The sequence below is a fragment of the Silene latifolia genome, chromosome 4, assembly GCF_048544455.1.
Source record: "Silene latifolia isolate original U9 population chromosome 4, ASM4854445v1, whole genome shotgun sequence".
Classification (NCBI taxonomy): domain Eukaryota; kingdom Viridiplantae; phylum Streptophyta; class Magnoliopsida; order Caryophyllales; family Caryophyllaceae; genus Silene; species Silene latifolia.
Window position 1 is genome coordinate 103,238,660 of NC_133529.1, and position 18,672 is coordinate 103,257,331.

At 35.0% G+C, this 18,672-nt stretch overlaps 1 protein-coding gene and 2 long non-coding RNA genes across 3 annotated transcripts; 2 read left to right on the forward strand and 1 right to left on the reverse strand.

The window, feature by feature from the left end:
* The first annotated feature begins 336 nt into the window (after nucleotides 1–336).
* Nucleotides 337–2,714, forward strand: LOC141652367 (uncharacterized). The gene is made up of 3 exons (XR_012547173.1): nucleotides 337–644; nucleotides 743–851; nucleotides 2,658–2,714. It is a non-coding gene; the product is annotated as an uncharacterized LOC141652367 (long non-coding RNA).
* Nucleotides 2,715–9,684: 6,970 nt separating this feature from the next.
* LOC141652368 (uncharacterized) lies at nucleotides 9,685–12,038 on the forward strand. Its single transcript, XR_012547174.1, has 3 exons — nucleotides 9,685–9,992; nucleotides 10,091–10,199; nucleotides 11,982–12,038. It is a non-coding gene; the product is annotated as an uncharacterized LOC141652368 (long non-coding RNA).
* Nucleotides 12,039–13,698: 1,660 nt separating this feature from the next.
* LOC141652370 (cytochrome P450 CYP736A12-like) lies at nucleotides 13,699–15,690 on the reverse strand. The gene is made up of 2 exons (XM_074459841.1): nucleotides 14,942–15,690; nucleotides 13,699–14,615 (listed from the first exon to the last, which is right to left on the reverse strand). Exons 1-2 carry the CDS (start codon nucleotides 15,665–15,667, stop codon nucleotides 13,788–13,790), a joined length of 1,554 nt encoding a protein of 517 aa, XP_074315942.1. The 5' UTR covers nucleotides 15,668–15,690; the 3' UTR covers nucleotides 13,699–13,787.
* Between the last annotated feature and the right edge of the window lie 2,982 nt (nucleotides 15,691–18,672).

Consider the following 18,672-nt stretch of genomic DNA (forward strand, 5'->3'; position numbering starts at 1 on the left):
ACCTCCTACCCTTGTTAACCCACCCCGTGTAACGCCCCGTAATTTTTGGACCGTTATTATTTTGCGAAGGTAATTTATTAATCAAGTTGAATTTAATATTAATGTATTTGAAGTAAAAATAATTCAAAGAAATATAATTTTATTATATTTTGAAGTAAAGTATTTATTTTGATAGTTTCGAAATGTTTAAAAATAGTTTAAACCGTGTAAAAACTTTTTATTTCGAAAAATGGGCATATCGGGAAAAAATTACAACTCTTTTGAAAATTGGGTAAACGATTTTGGAAATGGGTCGTATGAGTATTCAATTTTCTTGTAATCTCGTGTTTAAAAACTTTGGTCTTGTCGGATTTTGCATTTGACCTACGGTTTTAATTATTATCGAAACGAGCCAAAACCGACTCGTAAAATCCCGACTCAAACCCGACTCCCTCCTTTCCTTTCTCCCTTTCCCGCGGACCAGTCCCCCTTCCTTTCTTTTTTTCTGATTTTCTTTCCTTCCTTCATCTTCTTCATTGTTCTAAATAAACCAAAACACCATTTTTATACATTTCAAGCTAAAAATCGTCACAACTTCCTCATTTCTTATCGGATTTTCACGAAATTTACATTTCCGGAATCCTCTCGTCGAGATCTACAACCTAGTATGTTTTAATTTCAGTTTTCTTGAAGTTGTTTTAAGACAAATTTTGATAAATTTCGGTATTTATACTTATATATTGTGTTTTTATTGTTTAATTAGGTGAAGAATTGGAGGACGAGTTTGGGGACTCGTATATTGTCGAGGATAGCGGCTAGTGCTTGTTAGGGTTTGGTTTTTAAGGTGCTAATTGCTCATTTTCTAGCTTAAGGTAACATATTTCGAGTTACTCGACGAAAAATCGTCACATGCTTTGATTTTTGTATGTTTTTGTGATTTTTAATTAAGTGGTTAATTTCACATGTTAAAATAATTGCATGCATGTTTAATCCATGTATTTTTGTTAGTTTTAGTTAACATATTAGTATTGGGAACGATTAATTATGTTTAGACGGTCTTATCTTGAACAAAAATGGAAAAATGGTGGTGTAGGGGTGACGGCCAAAGTGACGGCGAGAGAGCCCACGGCAGGCCTTGGGGTTGGCCCGGTTGGTCCGTTGCTTGTTTCGCGGTTTTTCGTACAATATTGGTCATTTCGGGTTAATTAATGTTAGAGTTGTATAAGTCACATATGAGTACACTTTTAAATTGAATCATACTAGTAGTAGAGATTATTCTTATATTGGTAATTAGCATATGTTAGTATAGGTTATAAAATGAAATGGTAATAAAAAGGCTAAAAATGAATAATGTTAGTAGTAAAGATAATGAGGTTGGTAAAATTAAGCTTATATTGATAGTTATCACATGTTAGGATAGTTTATAAGATGAAATTGTAATGATTAGGCTCAAGGTAAATTTTATAGCAATAATTGCCATGTCTTGATGATTGTGCGAAAAACCGAGCCTTAGTCCCTTTGGTCGATTCGATGTCGATTAATTGAGTGATTGGTCGGCCGCAATTTAACCCACTGCCGCGCAGGTGGGGTTGCGGGTAAAAATTCGGTTGGATGAAATTTTATATGAATTAGATAATCGGCCTTTTTCTTGTTTTAGGCCATTTATCAAGTTTTTGTTCACATGTATAGTTGATTGTATTTAATAGTATCTTATATTGTAGAAATGGCCCTAGATTCCCCTAAAGCCTTTAACATGGTTAATATTGTTAGAATTGGAAATTAGTATTGAATACTTATTGAGGATATTGTTGGATTGTTTCTGAATAGACATTTATATAGCCTTTCACATGATAGAATGTTAGCATTTATGTTAGTAAGTTGGACTCTTTGCCCTCTTATGGTTAAGTGGGTGTCTTACTTGTCTTGTGTGGTGTGGGCTAAAGTATTCAAGCTGGGACTAGCTGGGACTAGGTCCTAGGTGAGTATTTCGGCCTTCATCATAGATAGGTCTTTATAGTCTTTGACGAGTATATGTTCACTGCTTGATAGCCTTTGTGTTCCTGACTAGTGGATTTATATCCAAGTTGGGGCATGACCTCGTTACTTATTTTGATAGTAAGTGGTCAGCTTAAGTACTAGCCAACCCTTTGGTGGACTCCTTAGGGTACTCACTTTGTTTTAGAAAAATTGTGGGTCTTGGGTGCGGTGGTGTGTATCCGCATGTCTAGGTCTGCGCAGATTTTAGGATAGGGTTGTGTTGTGTCTTGGCCATGTTTTATTAATATTAACCGCTGAGCCAAGATACCGGTTCGATTACCTTCCCTACCTCGTGGTATAGACTCGAGTTACAAAGTGACTATTGACCGTACTAAGAACTTATGCCTGTCTTTGATATATTGCCCTTTCTTGTATGGTGATTTTATGAACTGTAATAGGTGAGATGTAAGCCGGTTCTGATTGATAAAGTTTGGATTACTGTTTGTTATATGTTTCACATGATAGTTTATTTTGGTCAGTTAGGGGGTCATAGGTTAGAATACTTGATAATTAAATTATTTATCATGTTGTTTACATGTTTTATTACATGTTACATTAAATATGACGATTCGTATCGGGAGGACTCAAGTTACTCCCCACTGAATTGTGGCTTTCGTGTTTGTATGAAATGTGATTGACAGGTTGTTGATGCTTTGTTGGGGTCACAGACGAGCTAGCGAGCATAAGGAACCTTGGACCTAGTTTGGCTATTCTTATAGTAAACCTTTTAACTTTTGGTTTTGTATATATTTGAAGGGACATATGTCTCCCTTTTCTATTTTTGGTTTGTATCATTCTATTTTCTTATTTAGCTATGGCATGTAAAGTAGTTCGTTAGCATTGCAGGTTTTGGCACCCGCCTCTTGGGAATGTTGGAAATGTTTGTGATTGGTTTAGAAAATTTTTTGAAATTACAGGTTTTGTCTAGTTGAACCAATTACAAACATATCCTGTCAGTTTTTCTGTAGAATTTACGTAATTATTTAAGGCTAGATTTAAGGGTGTCACAGTTGGTATCAGAGCTTATTTGCTCCCGACGCACGTTTGTGCACCCCACCTAAAATCACTTGACCTTTAAATAATAAACTTGAGAGATGGGTAGGATGGGTAGAGTTAGGATTTTATGTGCTAGTCTGTTTGTGATTGCTAATTGTTAGGTTTGTTGATTGTTAGTTATTAATTTTGGTGCCGTTAAAGATTGGTTATGCCAAATGAAGAATGCTTCCACTTTCTCGATATTTCTTTCCGTATTCAGTGTATCTGTAGATACCCGTATCCGTCGATATTGGAATTTATAGAGAACCCGACAAACACCCGATGATGATAGGACACATGTATTCTTTAGTTGTCATTGTCATTATTTGGGTTCGTTTTACGATGTAGAATGGGCGTCGTCGATGAAGTATTTTATTAATTTAAATGATATTTAAATTAATGTTTTTTAAAGTGAATTCATTTTATTAATTTAAATGATATTTAAATTAATGTTTTTTTTGTGAGTTCATTTTATTATTTTAAATGATATTTAAATTATGGTTTTTTTTGAGGTGAATTCAATTTATTTTATTTTATTTTGAATTTATTTTCCCAAGTTTATTTTATTGAAAATAAAATAAATAATTGATTTGAAAAATCATTTTATGAGTATATTTGATTTGAAAAATCATTTATTAATTGATTTGAAAAATCGATTTTAAAAGCGAAGAAAACTCGTTTTAAAAGCATGTTTTTGAGCTCGATTTTAGCTCGGTTTTTGAGCCCGTTTTCTTTACGAATTGGCACGAATCTCGAGTACACTAACCAACCTAAGCCTCTACCCATCCAACCCAGTTCGAACCCCCATAACCACGGCCCAAATTCCATCCCAATCACCCCCAACCAGCCCGCAAAACACGAAACAGCCCCCCTGTTTTGCAGCTCAATCCCGAGCCCAAAACCCGCTCCAAACACCACCAAAACCCGTGCCCATTAACCCTAACCCATACCCTAATATCCTACCCATATTACCTTACCTTAATCACCAAGAAAACCCCCCAAACGAACCCTAGAAAACCCCCCAAAGCTGCTGGACAGCAGCTATGCGTGAGCAGGCCCGACTGCCTCTCCCTCTCTTTTACCCTACTTTAACTCCTTATAAATACCCACCCTTCACCATACATTCATTCCTCGAAGTTCTCCATATATCCTACCATCACTCACAAGCTTTAAACCTCAGAAACAAACCCTAATTGCCTCTCAAAAACCCTCCCCAAAACCGACATACAAACTGAAACTGTTTGTGTGTCCTCCTCGAAAAACAATTCGTTCCTCCCTCAAACCTCGATTTTCTTGTTCCTAATTAACCACATAACATCCATCTACACATTAGATAAATATTTACGAGCCAAATTTCCCTTGAGAGTACACGAAATCCCTCGAAAAACAGAGTGTTATACACTCTGTTTTCGCGGTTTGTTCCTGTCTGTCCAGTTCTGTTTGTGCTTGTTTTTCGTGCCCAATAACTCAAAACGAGCAGGGGTTGCTTTAAGATCTCTGTTCTCCTCTCTTTATAGTTTTCAAAACATCTTTTAAATCGAATTTTCATCGTGAAACGAGGGAGAAATCGCTGTTTGAAAGTTGCTGTCCAGATTCGATAAAAACGCGTGTTTGCTTTGTTTCTTCGTCGACGACGGCCTCTCGAGATAAAATCTACCATCGATTACGACCCAAGACAGTGTCAACGATACATGTAGGTTGAGGGTGCATCAAATCCTTTTCTTTCTCCCTTTTATTTCGTTTTTTTATGTTTGTTTTTTTATAGTTTGTTTTTATTCGTTTATCGTTTTTGTTTATCGATTGTTTAATTAACTATGAAACTAGTTTAGTCCGAGTATGAGTTAAAGTACCACCATGAACACCCGCGTTGACTTGAGATGGGAAAGAAACCGCTACATCAGTCGGTCGTACACCCCCGTCTCATTTACATATCCTCGTGTTCAAGGTAGGGCATTAATAAAACGATTTCTGACTTCGTTCTTCGCTTTTGACCCCTCCTTTGTTTCGTGTGATTCGACCCACCTTAGGACCATTCACATGTTGGTTTGACCTCTGATTGTTAACATATAACTTGTTTAGACGACATTCGATCATTTAAATAACCTAATTAGACACGTTAGGTGGCATCGACGTAGCTTTAAAAACCGATTAACAATTCTGTAACTTAATTGAATTCATCTTCCCTTTCACTAATTTTCTCGCTAGCATGGAAGTGCGTGCTTAACACCTTTCCATTTGCACTCGTTGACGATTTAGAATTGTACCTAACCTAGTTCGTATTTATTTAATTCAATTTGTAATTAATTAACCTTTAATTTGTTTTATTTATTTATAATTTTTTTAAAGTCGTTTTAATTATCTTTTATGGTTCAAAATCTGTAAATTTAATTTAATGAATTTTTTCGTAATTTATTTTACTGATTTCGTAATTAAAACATAATTAACTTTGCTTTTCTACAAAAACCGTGCCTTGCACGGGTCTGTCTGACTTCTGATCCGTGCACTGCACGGGTCTGCCAGTTTTAGTTTCTTTTCTTCTTTTGTTTCTTTAATTGTTTACTAATCCTATTTTAATAAATATGGATTGGTGAATAATTTTAATAAGTTGGGTTCAATTTAATTAATAAGTTGTACCTAATTTATTTCAAGCCTTTGTACTTATTTATTTTAATTTAATTAGTTTAATTCTAATCTAATTTGTTTATTAACTAATAATTCGGCTAACATCTTTAATTAGTCTAACTTAGCTTTAGCTTTTTTGTTTACATTTGTTTCGTTTATTAAGACTTAATAGTTTAAGTTGTATTTTGTTAGTTTGTATTGTAATCTGAGTCAAAGTAATTACGATAGTTGAGTTGTAATTTATTTCTCGTTGTGTCGGCATGAAATGCCTGGGTTGTAATAGGATAGATCTCAATGGCTCCCCCATTCCTCCTAAGCCGTGTTTGCGCATCTTTTATTTCAAATCAACCAACATGCTAAAACAACTTTGACAAAGTTAGTATTCATGCATTAAACGACATAGAAATTGTTGTCACATGTTAGGGTTTTAAAACGATGTTTGCATATCATATATTGTAGTAGCTATGACCTTGTTTGAAATCCGACACTTGACTTAGTAGAGGCCGTTATTGACGGGCGGGGTTAGGTGTCCTTATGGGCTTCCTAACACGTACCCTCACCCCTTACTCAAGATCTATGGTTTGTGGATCCGTCTAAATACCATTGGATTACGAGAGTCATTCAAATCGAGTGATATAGGGTACAAGTCTTTATCTTTAATCACTCGTAGTCGATTGGCTTTATGCTTTTCGATGAAAGGTGTAAAGTTGACTTGAACGGTTCCAAGTTCCCATAAAACTTGGTGGCGACTCTAATTTGTCTTAATTCGATTCGAAAGAACCTCGAGTCGATTATGCCTAGTGTGGATCCCGCGGACGCAGTTCCCGAGGGCCTTGTCCACAGTATCTTACCTTAATCTTCCAATTTCGTTGTTCATTCGTCTTTCAAATTCCTCTTATCTCGCCTTGGTAACTACTCTTCAATTCTTTCTCCTGATTCATCCTTGGTTCGTTTTCTCCTTATAACAAAAGTCCATGTGGACACCTTCCTTTTATTCCGCAGGATAGTCCCCTTGTTCAAGAGAACCCGGTTTTGAGAGAATGTAACTTTGGAGGGCGTGAACGAGTTGAGAAATTGATTGTTTAAGGTTTGAGTTGTATAGGAGAATATAACTTGGGATCCTTTGGTTAGTCTTGTTAGTTGTGCTTGATATGGGAGCCTAGTGAGTTGAGAAACACCTTGGGATTTATGACTATTGAGAGCTTGTTTGTTATAGATGATTGAGCATGGGTACTACCTTAGTACATAAGATGGAATGAACCTGAGCTACTTCATTTGAGAGTCTTGATGTTTCTTGTGGAAAATTTAAGGAATGATAGTTAGCCCTAATCCTTGTAGGCCTTGAAAGGAATACAATAGGACATTGACGTTGCTTAATGGATTGGTATCGTACTTTGGAATTAGTTAGTTTGTTAGACCTTTTGAGTTGACCAAATCTAGTATAGAGTAGCCCTTGTTGACCTTTCGAAATTTGAGAACACGTGGTTGACCTTTTTAATCATATCTGAATTTGGAAATTTTGGTGGAATGTTGTTCAATGTAGTTCGTAAGTTCAAAGACGTGATTCTAATTTATGGTATCGGAGACTAGAAGTATTAAGTCGTGAGATGAGGGAGTAAACAAGCCATGGTACTTGGGGATGACATAGTAAGTGAAGTTCGATGATGAGAATGGTAAAGGAGATACTTTGGGACATGGATGGTAACAAATGAATTTGTGTGGTGAATTGATTTTGGCTCTTAGAGCCAATTGAGTTGAGGAATACCTACCATTGTGGAGTCCTTGTTAGTCCTATGATTTGGTAGACTTTTGAGGCTTTGTTGAGCACCTTAGTGATGTAACCTTATCATATCGATCATAGGCTTTGATGAGTGTTTGGTAAGCGGTAACCCTTTCATTATGCCGCTTCTCGTTTCTCCTTCCCTTCTCTTTAACGTTTGTTGAACCCTGTTTTTATGCCAAAGTTTATGTATCTTCTTCTTGCCCTAGATATCTTCTTAACTCGAATACCTCTTATTTTTGTCAACCGTTATCTTTACGGTCTGACTCCTTAGTTCCCTAACTTGTCAGGCTCATGCACCCTTTGAAAATATTTTACCGTTTCTCTATCCCGTTATCACTCCTTATCTCCGTAGTATAGTTGGTACCCTGTTGACCATGTTTACAGAGTTAGTGAGATGTGATTTGAGGATATAGGATTGACTAAGTAGCCGAGTTTGGGTTTGGCTTCCATAATCACTTTGGATATGAGGGTTTGATAATGTATATGTTATCGTGTGGGAAATGTTAAAGGTGGGATTATTTGTTGGTTTTAGTGAGTGATATTGATTACTACTTAAAGTATGTTATGAGAGTAAGAGTAAGCTACATTGTTGGGAAGTCTTAGCACTTGTTTTGGTAACTAGAAAGGGTAATGGTTTGGTTGACACCAATTGTTAGGTTAAAGAACATAGTTTCACTTATGGTTTTAGGAACTTTGAGGTGATAAAGTGTTGTTACAATTAAGACCTTGTTCCTTGGGAATTTGATGGTAAGTAAGTTTTAGGATGTCAAATTTGAAAGAATATTCCTTGAGATGTTGATGACCATAATGGTTTGGTGATGTGATTTGGTATTTTAGTTGACTCTTGAGAATTCTTGAGTTGAGAGAGACTTAGTGTTGAGAAGAATTTGTTAACCCTATAGATTTATAGACCTTGAGGTCGCATTGAGTACTTGAGATAATGGGAGGATGTTGTAGCTGAGTGTAGATCCGCTTTTGGCAATCCTTAATAAGCAAAAGGATAGAAAACTTGAGATCCTATTGATTTTTCAGAGTTTGGGGTTGGTATGTTACTACCTTGTTTTGAAATGAGAATCTTGTGGAATATTTGAGGAACTTTCTCTTGGAGTTTATGGCTTGGTATTGGGATTCTTGATTGAAGGTTTACTTTTTGAGGAAACCATAGTTGACACTAGTTGGATACGAATATAGCTTTGTTGGAAGCTTTGACCTTAGGCTTGTGGAAGTTGTTTCTGGATGTTTGAGGATTTGGAACGATGAGATCACGCTTATAGTGGAATACCTTGTTTCAGGGAATAGATTAGGATGAGGTAACATAAGCAATTGAGGAAACCCTTGGGAGTGATGTGGTTATGAGTTTTGTTGTTAGGAAGTTTTTGGAACCGTTTTGAGTGTTGTTGTAGTTTGTGATAAAAGTGTCTGGCATTTCCTTGTTGTCTGATTTTCCTTCTTCCTTGATCATGAGCGTTACTGCTCATACCTCTTTTCCTTACTTCATCATACTCCTCTCATAAGTTTGATGTTGGTAACCTATGAAACTCTATCTTTGACACCCATTTAGGTTCGACTTCAATTCTTACCTCATGAAATTCATACAGCTCTTTTGATTATTATTCTTATTATAGAACTTTAAACTAAAATTTTGAAAATGCTTTTATGATTTTTAATGGTTTTAACATTAATGAGTGTTAAATCTCGTTGTTGGAGACGTCCCAATAATGGGTTTTCTCATTTATTGGTGTAGAAATATTTTTATATCTTGATATGAATGTGGATGTTCTTGTCTGATCAACGAGAGTATCACCGTTTCATTGAAAAGATACCTATATTTTTTTTTATGATTATATTATTAAGTTGTTGTATACTATAATTTCTCCTTCTAAGTTTCGAGGACGAAACTTTTTAAAAGGAGGGTTGATTGTAACGCCCCGTAATTTTTGGACCGTTATTATTTTGCGAAGGTAATTTATTAATCAAGTTGAATTTAATATTAATGTATTTGAAGTAAAAATAATTCAAAGAAATATAATTTTATTATATTTTGAAGTAAAGTATTTATTTTGATAGTTTCGAAATGTTTAAAAATAGTTTAAACCGTGTAAAAACTTTTTATTTTGAAAAATGGGCATATCGGGAAAAAATTACAACTCTTTTGAAAATTGGGTAAACGATTTTGGAAATGGGTCGTATGAGTATTCAATTTTCTTGTAATCTCGTGTTTAAAAACTTTGGTCTTGTCGGATTTTGCATTTGACCTACGGTTTTAATTATTATCGAAACGAGCCAAAACCGACTCGTAAAATCCCGACTCAAACCCGACTCCCTCCTTTCCTTTCTCCCTTTCCCGCGGACCAGTCCCCCTTCCTTTCTTTTTTTCTGATTTTCTTTCCTTCCTTCATCTTCTTCATTGTTCTAAATAAACCAAAACACCATTTTTATACATTTCAAGCTAAAAATCGTCACAACTTCCTCATTTCTTATCGGATTTTCACGAAATTTACATTTCCGGAATCCTCTCGTCGAGATCTACAACCTAGTATGTTTTAATTTCAGTTTTCTTGAAGTTGTTTTAAGACGAATTTTGATAAATTTCGGTATTTATACTTATATATTGTGTTTTTATTGTTTAATTAGGTGAAGAATTGGAGGACGAGTTTGGGGACTCGTATATTGTCGAGGATAGCGGCTAGTGCTTGTTAGGGTTTGGTTTTTAAGGTGCTAATTGCTCATTTTCTAGCTTAAGGTAACATATTTCGAGTTACTCGACGAAAAATCGTCACATGCTTTGATTTTTGTATGTTTTTGTGATTTTTAATTAAGTGGTTAATTTCACATGTTAAAATAATTGCATGCATGTTTAATCCATGTATTTTTGTTAGTTTTAGTTAACATATTAGTATTGGGAACGATTAATTATGTTTGAACGGTCTTATCTTGAACAAAAATGGAAAAATGGTGGTGTAGGGGTGTGACAAACGTGGCCGGCAGCCTTGGGGTTGGTCCGTTGCTTGTTTCGCGGTTTTTCGTACAATATTGGTCATTTCGGGTTAATTAATGTTAGAGTTGTATAAGTCACATATGAGTACACTTTTAAATTGAATCATACTAGTAGTAGAGATTATTCTTATATTGGTAATTAGCATATGTTAGTATAGGTTATAAAATGAAATGGTAATAAAAAGGTTTAAAATGAATAATGTTAGTAGTAAAGATAATGAGGTTGGTAAAATTAAGCTTATATTGATAGTTATAACATGTTAGGATAGTTTATAAGATGAAATTGTAATGATTAGGCTCAAGGTAAATTTTATAGCAATAATTGCCATGTTTTGATGATTGTGCCGAAAACTGAGCCTTAATCCCTTTGACTGATTCGATGTCAGTTAATTGAGTGATTGGTCACCGCAATTTAACTGCACTGCCGTAGGTGGGGTTGCGGGTAAAAATTCGGTTGGATGAAATTTTATATGAATTAGATAATCGGCCTTTTTCTTGTTTTAGGCCATTTATCAAGTTTTTGTTCACATGTATAGTTGATTGTATTTAATAGTATCTTATATTGTAGAAATGGCCCTAGATTCCCCTAAAGCCTTTAACATGGTTAATATTGTTAGAATTGGAAATTAGTATTGAATACTTATTGAGGATATTGTTGGATTGTTTGCTGAATAGACATTTATATAGCCTTTCACATGATAGAATGTTAGCATTTATGTTAGTAAGTTGGACTCTTTGCCCTCTTATGGTTAAGTGGGTGTCTTACTTGTCTTGTGTGGTGTGGGCTAAAGTATTCAAGCTGGGACTAGCTGGGACTAGGTCCTAGGTGAGTATTTCGGCCTTCATCATAGATAGGTCTTTATAGTCTTTGACGAGTATATGTTCACTGCTTGATAGCCTTTGTGTTCCTGACTAGTGGATTTATATCCAAGTTGGGGCATGACCTCGTTACTTATTTTGATAGTAAGTGGTCAGCTTAAGTACTAGCCAACCTTTGGTGGACTCCTTAGAGTACTCACTTTGTTTTAGAAAAATTGTGGGTCTTGGGTGCGGTGGTGTGTATCCGCATGTCTAGGTCTGCGCAGATTTTAGGCTAGGGTTGTGTTGTGTCTTGACCATGTTTTATTAATATTAACCGCTAAGCCAAGATACCGGTTCGATTACCTTCCCTACCTCGTGGTATAGACTCGAGTTACAAAGTGACTATTGACCGTACTAAGAACTTATGCCTGTCTTTGATATATTGCCCTTTCTTGTATGGTGATTTTATATGAATGTAATAGGTGAGATGTAAGCGGATTCTGATTGATAAAGTTTGGATTACTGTTTGTTATATGTTTCACATGATAGTTTATTTTGGTCAGTTAGGGGGTCATAGGTTAGAATACTTGATAATTAAATTATTTATCATGTTGTTTACATGTTTTATTACATGTTACATTAAATATGACGATTCGTGGCTGGGAGGACTCGAAGTTACTCCCCACTGAATTGTGGCTTTCGTGTTTGTATGAAATGCGATTGACAGGTTGTTGATGCTTTGTTGGGGTCACAGACGAGCTAGCGAGCATAAGGAACCTTGGACCTAGTTTGGCTATTCTTATAGTAAACCTTTTAACTTTTGGTTTTGTATATATTTGAAGGGACATATGTCTCCCTTTTCTATTTTTGGTTTGTATCATTCTATTTTCTTATTTAGCTATGGCATGTAAAGTAGTTCGTTAGCATTGCAGGTTTTGGCACCCGCCTCTTGGGAATGTTGGAAATGTTTGTGATTGGTTTAGAAAATTTTTTGAAATTACAGGTTTTGTCTAGTTGAACCAATTACAAACATATCCTGTCAGTTTTTCTGTAGAATTTACGTAATTATTTAAGGCTAGATTTAAGGGTGTCACACCCCGAGGGAATCTTCATGAAGTATGGTGTGATATAATCGGGAGGCAAACCTAATACCATAATGACAAAATCTCCGCCATCACAAACCCCGATATCCGTATCTTGACTAGGTTTATTGCTTATTTGTTCCCGAAGGTGATCAGGGGGTACCGGATTGGGCACGACTCTTTGTCCATTCTTGTATTAACCCCAAAAAGATAAGGGAGGCTCTGATAAATAGCGGGGGCTTGATAACCTTCTTTGTGGCTCACTATGTGGGAGAGATTTCGGAAAACCAAATCCCCGTTTGGGGAAATGCCTTCTACAATGAGCAAGGGTTGATAGAAATCCACATGATCGAAGTCATCAATGACATCAACTTCTCATGCTCTTGGCTAGGGATGGGGAAGACTCCATACATGATCCTCCCCCGCAATGCTCCAATTTCTAGTGGCCCCCGGGCCGCACATTCTTTTGCCCCTCCGATGAGGTTCACAGAGAAAATGTGGAAGAACAACAAGGGCCAAAGATAAGGAGAAGAAGAGTGGCCACTCCACCGGTTGGTAATGTGGAGAGTGAAGAAGAGCGGGAGATAGAGAGGATTGAGAGTGGCCCAACGATACAAGACACACATATGTATGAGGCGGGCACAAGTTCAAGCACACCTATTTCTCCTTGGCAACAAACAATGTTCGACTATTTCAATGAATCCCGGGGAGTTTTCACCCAAATTAGTGGGAAAATGGAAGAAGTTCACACTTGACAACAACAACAAAGCCAAAGGTTGAAAAATTTGGATCAATGGCGGGTGGCATGTGATGCACATGCCAATTTGCTGGCGGAAACCGAGGCATAATAAGTGTTTGGTGAATTGACTTCTCTAGTAAAGCTTTAAAGTTTAGTTGTTTCCTTTCTTTCCATCACATGAAAATCTCCTTTATATGTTCATCCTTGTTTTTCATTGTTCATAGCCATAGTTTGTGATTAAGTTGTCTTGTTAATCCTTTGTTAGTTGTAGCATCTTAATTAGTAGTGACATTTAGTTTAGAAATCAAATCTTTAGCTTAACTTCCTTCAACTGGGTTCGACCATTACTTCCACTTTACTATTGTCTTTGCTATAAGTAGTAGAGTCTAGTTAAGGTTATAATTTGTTAATTTGGTAGTTAACTATAGTTATTACAACACCTAGTTATTTTTCTATGAGTTTGTCAGGGCTATGGCATGGTAAACTGTGCTTAGCTCCGTTTCTGAAAAGAAGAAACAAATGACGGGATGAGATGATTAAACCTCAAATGTTAATGAATCCACACGATGACGTAGAACTGTAGAAGGTATAATTGAAAACTATTATCATAAAAGAGACCAATATACTTACAAATGTGAAATTGAATTCATGAAACTATAACAAATTGACAAATACATTATTGAGATAAGCTAAATGAAAAATAAATATGTTTTTAAACATTATTGAGGCGGTATTTGGGGATCAACACCAATTCATTAGCCATGGACATAACAAGTCCAAACTTCTCCTTCATCACTAAACCTTGTGGGGATTTACCATCAGCCATCGTCCAGTCAAAACAATGAACCAACTGAGATAACAACAACTTGACATTCAATAAACCAAGAAGTGTTCCCGGACATCTCCTTCGACCGAATCCAAACGGAGCTAGTCGGAAATCTTGTCCACTAATCGTATCAATATCATTGTCTATAAACCTCTCAGGGTGGAACTCTTGACAATTATCTGACCATATACTCGGGTCTCTACCAATTGCCCATGAATTTAAAAATATTTGTGAACCTTTGGGAATTTTGTACCCATCAAATGAAAATTCTTCTATGGCCTCATGTGGAGCAAATATTATAGGATATAACCTAAATATTTCTTTAATTACTAAATCTAAGTAACGAAATTTAGGTATATCTGTTTCTTCAACAATTCTATTCATACCCACCACACTTTCTATTTCTTTTTGTAGTATTTTCATTTTGTGTGGGTGTTTTAAAAGAGATGCAAGTGCCCATCTTACGATGTTAGTAGCACTATCGATTGCCGGTACGACTAAATCGATAAGAATGGCTTTAATATTATCCCTCTCAATTGTATATGACGGTCCATTACTAGGGCAATTGTTATTTTTCATTATTGATACCATAACATCTACTAAATCTTTGTGAGTTCGTTGTTCCCTTTTAGCTTCGTCTTCGTGGTTGCTGATAATCTTCTCTAACACATCGTCCACGGTTACCATAAGCTTTTTGATTCGCCGTTTAAGGCCCTGAAATATACATCGATGTCAAATTAAGTCGACGAGCATTTTTTTTTTTTGAGGACCGACGAGCATTTTAATTAAAGGTTAAACTAATGGGGCGAAGGGAATGCTTTATGAAACAAGAAATTCTAGCTAATTGAAGTGAGAAACTTTTAAATATGAAAAATTATACGTATGATAAATATATTATTGGAGGAAATCTATAAACCTCAAAATACATCATTAACATGTGATATATGCATATACTCTTATAGTAAACCCAATATAATTGGAATGAGTAATTTATTATAGATAGAAATGAGACAATTAAAATTCGTTTAAATGAAACAAACCTGAATGTCGAAGGGAGCTAGAAAAGTTAGGTAGTCGGAAATATTGAGGGTGCCGGAAAGTCTCAAGGCCTCAAGGACAACAGACCTAAGAGCCAAGTCCTCTTTAGGACTTCCATACAACATTCGATATATCAACTCTTCTAAAACACCACCCACACTCGCTCCAACTTCAATAGGCTGATTAGCCTCCGAAGCATTCTTAAGCGAGCACACTAGTTTCGCAATCTCTTCCTTCCTTAACCATGCAAATGATCTTATTTTAGAAGCACTTAAAAGCTCCATCACACACAATTTCCTAACGTTTCGCCAATATGCGCTATATGGGGTAAATATGACCCCCTTTGACCCATATGAAAGGTCATGAGAGACATCGGACATGGGTCTCTTTGCACAAAGGACATCATGGTTTCTAAGAAGGCGTTCCGCCATATCGGGTGATGAAACCACGATAACAGGCATGGAACCTAGTTTAAGGTGCATAATAGGACCATATTTCTTGGCTAGGGTTTGGAAACTACGATGTGGTAAGCTCCCTACCAAGTGGAGGTGACCTATGATGGGTAATTTTGGTGGACTAGGAGGTAAATGTGAAACATTGGTATCTAATTTCTTTGTTAATTTTGAGGTTAATATTTTTGGTTGTTTGAATAGTTTCTTAAGAGAGCTCCATGAAGTTAGTAGTATGCTAATAAAGACTACTATGATGGGAATGCCTACAGAAATCATTGTTTTTTGTGGATAAAATGTCGATTGCTAGTTATTTTTATGATATGAATTATGGTGCAATAAAGCAAAGGTATTTATAGTGAAATTATGGAAGTAAACCGTGTGAAGTGCATGTTTTTTTATTGCTAGAAATACATTATTATATTTTTAGCACATGTTCATAATAGTGACAGAGACATTGTTCAATAGCCGTAAATATACATTTCTATTATTCATGTATGTTCATAATATACATGGCCAAAATATAAGTGAGGCCAAGTATTATGGGAAAATGAGATAGCGACACTCGGTGTTACTCAACTTATGTAACACCCATGGCATCTTCGTAATTTACTTCATATTTATGGTTTTTTTTAAGTTTTAAAATCTGAAATTTATTAATATACAAAAGGGTATTACTGGAAATTTATGTCAAGCTAGATTTACATAACTGAATACTAAAAATAAGGAGCCTAATTAAATTGGATTTTATATTTATGTTAATTTCCTCTAGATCTATTTGGAGTCATCAATGGCGCGGTATCCTTACTTCGAAAATCAATTTGCAAAACAAAATTGATATGGTGCACTAATTTAAGTATGAATGTCAGTGGGTGAACTATGAATATGTATGACATCTTGCAGTATGAATATGGCGTGGTTCTTCTTACATTACTAGTTCATTATTTGCTTGAATTGTGGTCATTAGCAATTGCATGAAGTCCTAATAATCTACCAACTAAGCTGTAAATTATATTAATCACATACCCCGAATTTCACTAATCGTGACTCGTGAAATCGTGAATGATAATGTGTTTGATTATTTCTATAATTATCAATATCGTTTGAATAATTACTTATTGTGTCTTCAAACTTCTACCATAATTTATAAATATATAGTTTAATTACATATTCACCCTTAGAGCTTTTGGCGCAAAATCTAGATGTTGAAATTATCTTTACATTATTTTTATTATTTTAATAGGGTGTTACTCAAATTCGGTAATACCGGGTGTCGCCCTAGCACTTACAGTTTGATGGTAAAATAAAATATTTTTTAAAAATTTTCATTTTTTTTATTTTTAATTACGGTGTTATCGAGTTTCGGTAACACCCGGTGTCGCCCTAGCGCATTTCTATTTTATTTGTTTCTATTATTATATCGTATACAAAGATTAACCCAACTTGCTTCACTTAGTCACTCTGAACTAGTTTCAACTTTAATTTAATAAATTAGTTTCTGAGTGTTGATGTCATAACGAAAAACCAATGATCGGATAAGCATATGAATTTAAAGCGCGTGTTACCTAACTTGTCGAGTTTCACTCAACATGTCTTTGTAAGGCATTTTTTTTTTTGGATCAAACGAATTTGATTTAATCGAATCAATTTATAGGATTCGAATCGAATCGAATCGAACTTATAGGATTCGAATCAACTTATAGGATCTCGAATCGATTCGAACTTATAGGATTTGAACTAAACTGAACTTATAGGATCTGAACTGAACTTATAGGATCTAAACTGAACTGAACTTATAAGATCTGAACTTTTTTGAACTGAACTTATAGGAGCCGAACTTAACTTTATTTTATTTTATTTTATTTAACTTAACTATTACTCCGTATTATTATTATTATTATTATTATTATTATTATTATTATTATTATTATTATTATTATTATTATTATTATTATTATTATTACTTGCCAAGAGAGAACGTTGATAAAAAAAATTATAGATTATTACTTGCCAAGAGAGAACGTTGATAAAAAAAATTATAGTCTAAACACAAGGTAAAATAATAACATTTTTCCGCTTTATATGCATTGGTTTGTTCATACATTATACTACGATTACATTACGATAACAAATAAATCACATATTATATCTTTTTTTCTAACCATTTATTTCCATATTATCATAATCCTCATCACTTTCATCTTCACTATCACTCACAACGGATCCATTACCTCGCCAAATGTTTTTGACTATGTTGTTTCGTACCTAATACATGGCCTTATTCCACTTTTTATCGAACATGTCCAAATCTATTGTGACGCTGAAACTATTAATGAGAGGAGTGATTTTTTTTAAAATAATAATGTATGTATCGAATAATTAATGTCAAATGTTTTTGTATTGGTCTTTAAAAATAATACTCCGTATATAGCTTTTCTGAACTAAATTTATAGGATCTGAATTTTTTCGAATCGAACTTATAGGATCTCGAATCGAATCGAACTTATTGGATCGAATCGAATCGAACTTATAGGATCCGAATCGAACTAAACTTATAGGATCTCGAATCGAACTTATAGGATCTCGAATCGAATCGAATCGAACTTATAGGATCTTAACTGAACTGAAATTAAGTGACTTTAAGTCCAAAAGAACAGGACCTAAATACTCTATCATACTCCCTCCCTCCCCGTCAATTATTGTCCTTTACTTTTGGCACAAAAACAAAGAAAGAGGAGAGAACCAATAACTAAATGACAAGTGGAACAAATTTAATGAGAATGATCAACTTACACTTATTAAGTTTATTCTTAAAATAGAAAGAATAACAAATGACTAAGACATTTCAAAATAAAAAAGGACAACAAATAACCGAGACAGTAATTCGTAAGAGTATCAATGTAGATAGGTTTCCAAGTAGTCTACATTGGTGCTTAAACGAAAGAAAAATTTGTGAATTGTGACACTTAAATATAATGAAAATAGTCTCAAATCGAAAAAGTAGAGGCTCTTTTAGCATATACTCCCTCTGTTCCGATCATTTGTTGTCCTTTTCCATTTTGGGATATTTCAGTCGTTTGTTGTCCTTTCTATTTTAAGAATGGATTTGGTGAGTAATTTGATCATTTCCACTCTATTTATTCCACTTGTCATTTAGTAATTGGCCCCCTACCCTTTCCTTGGTCTTTGTGCCAAAACCAAAGGACAACAAATAACCGAGACAGAGGGAGTATTACTGTGTAAGAGATATAGGGTTCCTTTGCTTATCACAATATCGGAAAAAA